The sequence below is a fragment of the Pollicipes pollicipes genome, unplaced genomic scaffold (assembly GCF_011947565.3).
Source record: "Pollicipes pollicipes isolate AB1234 unplaced genomic scaffold, Ppol_2.1 Scaffold_4219;HRSCAF=4965_pilon_pilon_pilon, whole genome shotgun sequence".
In the NCBI taxonomy this organism is placed as follows: domain Eukaryota; kingdom Metazoa; phylum Arthropoda; class Thecostraca; order Pollicipedomorpha; family Pollicipedidae; genus Pollicipes; species Pollicipes pollicipes.
Window position 1 is genome coordinate 13775042 of NW_023596448.1, and position 7034 is coordinate 13782075.

Below are 7034 nucleotides of genomic sequence, written 5' to 3' on the forward strand. Positions count from 1 at the left end.
GTGAACTTGTTATGCGTCGATCTATGTTGGTTACGTAAAACCTCAATACTAAACATAACCGTGTTAAATCAAATGCGCCTTCAAAATTTGAGCTTGCCGGTAATCTGCTAGCGTCTCAGAAAAAACTTATCATCAGATACTGTCTACAATTGCAAAAAGAACAACGCCACATAGGCCAGCTTGCACTTTTCAAACATCATTCTGCAAGGGTGACAGACCTGGTGCCGTCACCCTCGTCACTCGCCCGGTCCGCGCCCACGCGCGTGGCGCTGACACGAGCGCAAAGGTGCGCCCTGTGCGCGTATAAAAGCGGGCACCAGCCGTCAGCAGCTCGTAGCACGGTCTGAGGCCGAGCAATACCGACAGCAGCAGAGCAGCCATGTTCCGCACCGTTCTGGTGGTCGCCCTGGCGGCGGTGGCAGCCGCTCATAACCACGGCCACGGCCACGGCCATGGCCTCGGGCAGATCATCGTTCGGCCCAACCCGTATGGCGCTGTGCTCGGAGGCCTGCTGAGTCCCAGCCACTATAGCGCGGCCATCCAGCTGGTGCAGAGGCGTTATAGCAGTCTGCCCGGCCTGCCGGCTGCCTACATCATCCGCTACATCCTCAGTCAACAGCAGCTGCCCATCTACAGCCAGATCAAGTACCACAGCGTGAGTATACCGCCGTAAGCGTATGGTGATTTTGGCAGCGGCCACCTACGTCACTTCTCAGCTCACCAGGAATATTCTGTTCCTTGGTCTGCTCGCATCGTACACCTATCTTCTACCAGAGTCTACACAGGCTGAAATGTGGCGGGACATGTCACTCTCCCCTTAAGGTGGCTTGAACTTCGCGGCAATTAGAATTTTCTGCAGCCAGTCGTCTGCTTGTTAACGTATGACAGAGCTCACTTTGCGAACTGTACATGTTGTTCTGAAACTTCCAGACAAAACATTATCTTGCCGCGATGTCCGATGTGTACATTATGTCTTTGTCTTTTATCTACTTTACACGGCTAGCAATGTTTTTGCGGTGCCTTTGGACCAATGTCTCCCTGCTCTGTTGTTCTAGTAATTTACTTGCAGGACCTGTTGAGCAATGTCTGCTTGCTCTATTGTTGGCTTCACCAACATCTTGTGCTATGTGACATGCGTTCAGTGCCATCCGTCTTTGACTCAATGGCTCTGAGATAAGACATGCGTTTGCGCAGATCCCGGCCCTGTCTGGCCGCCTGGTGTTCTTGAGGGCTGTGTTCGGGGCTCTGCCGTCTCCGTTCTACCAAGGTTCTTACCTCAGCGGACTGAGATCGTACCTGGGCAGATACAAGTACCCGCACTGGGGCGGTGTCATCGTGAGTACAGCCTGGAATTTTACACACCGCAAATACGACTTTGTAGCGCTGCAATTGTCGGAGATCGCATAATGGCTAGAATATTGCCTAGCTCGTCATGATTAGGTTGTTCACAACTGGCACGCCGCGATGCTCTGTGAAACACCAAAAAGGAGCTGACAATGATAGGATGAATTTTTCTGTCGGTCGTAATGCTCAAGACCGTTTTATAAGTCGCGACAATTCGTGCGTAAAATACAAAATAATTGGTGATTTTTCTTTCCAGTTCTTTCTAGACTTTTTTTCTTCAACTAGTTCTGAGTTGTTGCCTGTTGCTAGATGAGCAACACTTATAGGAAGGCCTATACTCTTGTTTTCAAAGGGCAGACCATGCTTGCTGCACTGCTGCATCCCAGCTGAGCGTCATTGTGTCGGTATTCTGTTGCAGGTGCCTCTGGCTCTCCTCGACATCCGCCTGGCCGCACAGCAGTACCGCCCCGTGTCCGTGTCCAGCTTCAACACCTTCTTCAGCACACGTGTGCTGGGCTTCCATGGTCACCACTGTGAGTTGTTGCATCCGGAAATATGTACACCAGATCGGGATGTGATGTATGGATACATATCTGTGATGCGCATGAGTCCGGCATGCATCGGGCCAACTGACCTGCCGAGTGGACTGCCCTTTTTATATGCTAGTGAACGCTCCCACGAAAGGAAGCTGGGATGTTTTGAGTTGTGTTCTTGGAATCTCTTAGAATGTTTCCAAATGTCTGCACGACTTAATCTCTTAAGACATCGCTTTTGGTCGCTTTTGCTCAGCTACCAGGTGGCAACGAAAACGTGACAACCATGGCACTTTTGATACCAGGAGACCACAAAGCAAACGCCATATGAAGGCAACAGCATGTTTTGGATAATGTAACACTGTCAGAGTAGAACTAGCTTGGCAAACGTCCGACGATGCCCGTCTGTTTCAGTTGGAGCCATTCCAGCCGTCGGCTCCCTGCACTCGACCTTCAACAGGCTGTCGCTACCCGCTTATCCCGCCGTCTTCCAATCCATCAGAGCCTCCATCGCCACTGTAAGTCCGATGATGGTGCAATCATCTACTTCTTGGCTGTAAGACTGCATTACAACTCAAGCCATGCGCTCTTGAGCACTCGAACCGAACACCTCATTAGGTTCTGCATCTTTTGAGAAAGGGAATGCAGACGTGCCGTTTGTTATCAACGCTACGAGGTGCGTTCGCTCTTAATATCTCAAGCAACTTACAGCAACCGAGCTGCCCGCACGAAGGAAAACGTTGAGAATATTCGTACACTTCCATATTTTCATGCTTGATTTGACGCCAGGCTGCTGTTGACACCTGCATCATTCCATATGTTCGCAAGTCTCGGCCTCGCCCTGGCTGGTATCAGCATCACAGTGCTGCCATTTGTCCGTATCCTCAGTGTGAAGGGTGTTGTAAGCACCAGCACCGTGTGGTTATTTCGCCAGCCCACATACACGGGTGCCAGTCTGCTGCCCGTGCTCTCCGGTATCGGCTTGCCGCGCTTCTATCAGCCTCAAGCCTCGCTCGGAGGACTGAGTGCCTATCTGCGCCACGCCGGAATCGTGCAGCGTAATTTCATCAGGCAAATCAGCAGGATCACCCGCAACACCATCAGAAGGTTGATCCACCCGTTCGTGGTAAGTGCAGAGACTCGACAAATTTTCCCACGAAAGATGAACGGCTGTGCCCATGCCGTGGTGGGTAATCCAAATGTTTGACTAGCCAAGTGAGATGGAACCAGATACAAGTGGCGCAGTCTGGTGTGACGCGACCTGTCAATGCGTAAAGTCGGTCAGTCTGTTTTCGTTGGATGATCTTCGGGAAGGGTGAACGGGGTGATGACCTGGTATTGGCGGTTTTACAGAAGCAGTATTCGGGGGCGATCCGCTCGGACCTGCTGTCCCTGGCTGCTGTCCGGTACCTCACCCTGCCGCAAGCCATCCGGTCTAGGTTGTCGTTCCAGTCAGTCTTCCCCAGCTACTACAGAGCTCATGTCAAGGCAAGTGTTTAAGCATTGCTGATGACTTGTCAATGCAAACTGGTAAGTTTTGAAGCAAACGTTCATTGAAACGTTTCCAAACTTTCGAACTGAAGTGCCAGAAAATCCAAACGCGTCGTTCATCAGCGCGTGCGACAGATGAAAAATATGTAGGAGTTGGCTATATAAACAGCTCTGTGGTTAGCAGGTGTTTTCGGCAATGGAAATCTTGCCCGCGAAGACCTCTGGCCTCAACCTGACTGAGCCAGCGTTCTCCGCGGTGTCTTCGTGTCGGTGGTTGGAGAGTGTGCAACGTATAGAGTGCACTACGCCATGTATCCGATTCGGAGTGTGCAACGTCCTTAATGTGCTAGTTTATTTATCAGATCCAGACTCTCCCACTTCCGGAGTGTGCTACGTCATTTATCACATCCAGAGTGTACCTGGCTCAGGGCATGCATGTCAATAATTAAATCATACCATATGGCGTATCACAGGACGTGCAAGGCTAGGACCGTCAGCACGGTTTGACGTTTCAAGCGGCATGGGTTCTCGTTACCTGCCAGACTCACCAAGTGTTTTTTCAGGCTTCTCCGAGAAGGCTCAGCTCCAGCTACGTCTCCAGCTACCTGAGCGGCTTCAGTCGGCACGTCTTTAGGCGCCACCCGAAGTACTCTGGCAAGCGCTGGTGGTAGACAACGGCAAGACTTGACAGGTCAACGACCATGTCGGCCGAACAGATGAATACCTGTTTCGGTTTCTGTGCGGACTACCATTCGGTCAAATTTGCAATGAAAACTGGCGTCTTGTCTACTGCTCTGCACGGTTGTCGGAAAATACATATTTACCCGTTATGCTATGCTATGTGTTATAAGCAGTCAGTGGCGGTAGAAGTATATTTTCCTCCGCGAACCAAAATCCATGCAAGAGACTTGTCGCCATGAGCATAACGCAGTACGTTAGGGCAGAATTTTACAATGAAACCGACGTCCATAGGCATAACCCAAATCCGGCACGTCGTTTATAATCAGCGAAGTTCTATCTCATGTGCGATATTTTCAATAACATGTACAGATAAACGAAGCGCACATCCATACACTGGAATTCAGTTAATGCCAGGAGCAGTTGCTGCTGCTAAGAACAAAGACACGCCAGGCCAAGACTGTGTGTAAGTCCCGTCAGAACAGCAGGCTTCTTCAACTATCGGGACTGTGTGGAGTCAGCAGCAGTAGCCTCAGTACTTTTTAGCCCCATCAACGATCGCATTGTCTTTCCTCATCTGGAAGAAAACGTCATGAAGCATCCGATACCGGTGGCATCTGAATACAACACATAATTGGAATCATTGGCAGGCGGCTTTGGGGAACGAGGTTCATTATTTGCGTCTCCACGAAGCGATGTTAACTTAAAAAAATCCAGCTTGCGGCACGACTCCGCCTACCGCCATGCTACCCAGCAACCTCTCCGGCATGCTCCATGCTTGCTGCGAATTGTTTGGTATGGTGAGTACCTCTCAGCGGGGTCCAGTGGTCGGTAAAACTAAACTGGGTTCTGCGCTGTGCGCAAAGCAGAAAAGAAAATATTATGTTTACGATTGGGCCTACCAAGCTGTGAAGGCAAACGAGCACATTCTGGTGGAAAATATGACGAGGGCGCATTGCAAATATGATGCACTGGGCTGATACAAATATTAAATCATGTAGCTATGAAGTCCTGTACCATCTCTGTCACATTCTTATCTGACGCTCAGCAAACACAGGTCACCAGTCAGGTAAGGCCATTTCATAATTTGAATCCAGTGAGGCAAGGTAGCATGCAAGTATCTTACAAAGAGTCGGCAACCAATCATTCAAAGCTGGTCACAATCGGGGTGGTTGTTAGATAACACAGGGATATAGGAGCCTACAGGGAATGGAGAGGGAATCTCACATTTGACACGCTAGTGACGGACGGAAGGAAGAACAGCCGTATGCCACTAGAAGCAAAGCTTTTTATCAAGCCAAACAACAATGGTATAATCTCGTATTGCGGATATGCGCATCCAACCTTAAAATTGAACAGCGTATAATTCCAAATACATTCCACAGGGCTTTAGACAATTCATCAAGCAGCGAACAAGAAAGACAGAGCATAGATAGTTCTTTGCTGTGGCTTAATCAGTACTCCCAACAACTTTTAGGGTTAATACTAAACGGGGTAAAATCCAGATCACGCTATTGGATGGGCGGTAAAAAACGTAAACACGCCCTGTCAGACGAGTTCTTAACACCCATGACATAAATTAACACTTCATTTGGAAAGTCAAACATGCCATTAGAAAATCAAAACTGCACGTACGCATAACCCAGGCGAAGGACATTAAGATAAAAACGTTGATGGTGAAATATTCCATCTCGAAGCCTAAGTGCCCGGGGGAAGGTGCCCGTTGTACCAGTCAGTGTTTCCTGGGCTTTGCACGCAAAAAAGATGGTCTAAAAATCAAATGAAAACTGCGCCCTCCAAAAAACATGAGAGGGACATGCTGTGCGTCGGCAAGTCCATGCGCCTATTTCGTCTGATATATAATGAATACCTCCGAGAGGCGATCACCAAACCAGGGCGTAAATAACCATCGCATTTAAGACGCCCCTAAAAACTTACAACTAACAATAGCTAACGAGCAACAAAAACGGAATGATCCTCTCGGAGATCACTTTTTAAACATACTTAGCTTGTTGTTCATCGGGGTTATGGGTAGGCGCAGTTTTAACTTCCTTGTGATATGGTTGGTTTCCCAAAGATAGTGTTCACCTATTTCATGGGTGTTAGGAATCCATCGTCCGGAAGGGCGTGCTTCTGTTTCCCACCACCCATCCCTTCACGTGTTCTGGATTAACCTCTTTTAGCATTAATCCTAAAAGTAGTTGGGAATATCCATTAACCCAACAGCAAAACTTAATTTTCTCTATGTTCTGTCTTTCTTTTACACCACTTGGCGGATTGTTCGGAGGCCTCTGAAACATTTGGAATTATACGCTGTTCAGTTGTGAAGTTGGATGCGCATATTTGCAGCACGAGACTGTGCCATTGTTATTTGGCTTGATGAAAATATTTGCTTCTAGTGTCATGCGGTTGTTCTTCCTTCCTTCCGTACTAGTGTGTCAAAGCCGGAACCCCTCTCCGTGCCCTGTATGGTCCTATATACCCGTGTTATCTAACAAATGCCTCGATTGTGTCCAGCCTTGAAGAATTGGTCGCCGACTTTTTGTAGTGTCTTTGCATCCTACCTTGCCTCATTTGCTTCAAATTAAGAAATGACCATATCTGACTGGCTTTATTTCTGTTTCTCCATATCTGTCTGTATGGCTGTGCGCTTTGTTTGTGGGTGAATGGTGTCAAAAATGTTGCTGATGAGATCGACTTTCGCTGATTATCAGCGACGCATCGGCCCCGGGTCACGCCTCTGGTCATGGGTTTCATTGTCATCTTATGTCCTAAGATGCTGCGCTAAGCTCCTGCCGACAACTCCATTGCATGGATTTTGGTTCGCGGCGGAAAATATACTTGTTCCACCACTGACTGTCTGTAACATATAACATGACCTGAACAATGAATATGTATTTTCTGACAACCGTGCAGAGTAATCGACAAGACTCAAGTTTTCATTGTAAACCTGACCGAATGATAATCCGCACAGAAACCGAAACAAGT

At 48.5% G+C, this 7034-nt stretch overlaps 1 protein-coding gene across 1 annotated transcript; it reads left to right on the forward strand.

Moving 5' to 3' along the window:
• The first annotated feature begins 340 nt into the window (after positions 1–340).
• LOC119095856 (uncharacterized) lies at positions 341–4203 on the forward strand. The gene is made up of 7 exons (XM_037218708.1): positions 341–655; positions 1195–1335; positions 1763–1877; positions 2292–2395; positions 2812–3003; positions 3231–3365; positions 3932–4203. The coding sequence occupies exons 1-7, from the start codon at positions 380–382 to the stop codon at positions 4037–4039; spliced, it is 1071 nt and encodes a 356-aa protein (XP_037074603.1). The 5' UTR covers positions 341–379; the 3' UTR covers positions 4040–4203.
• The last annotated feature ends 2831 nt before the right edge of the window (positions 4204–7034 follow it).

Coding starts and splice junctions, on each gene's coding strand:
- LOC119095856 (XM_037218708.1), top strand. CDS start 380: ATGTTCCGCACCGTTCTGGTGGTCGCCCTGGCGGCGGTGGCAGCCGCT. Junction 656..1,194: donor GCCAGATCAAGTACCACAGC/GTGAGTATACCG, acceptor GCGTTTGCGCAG/ATCCCGGCCCTGTCTGGCCG. Junction 3,004..3,230: donor GGTTGATCCACCCGTTCGTG/GTAAGTGCAGAG, acceptor GCGGTTTTACAG/AAGCAGTATTCGGGGGCGAT.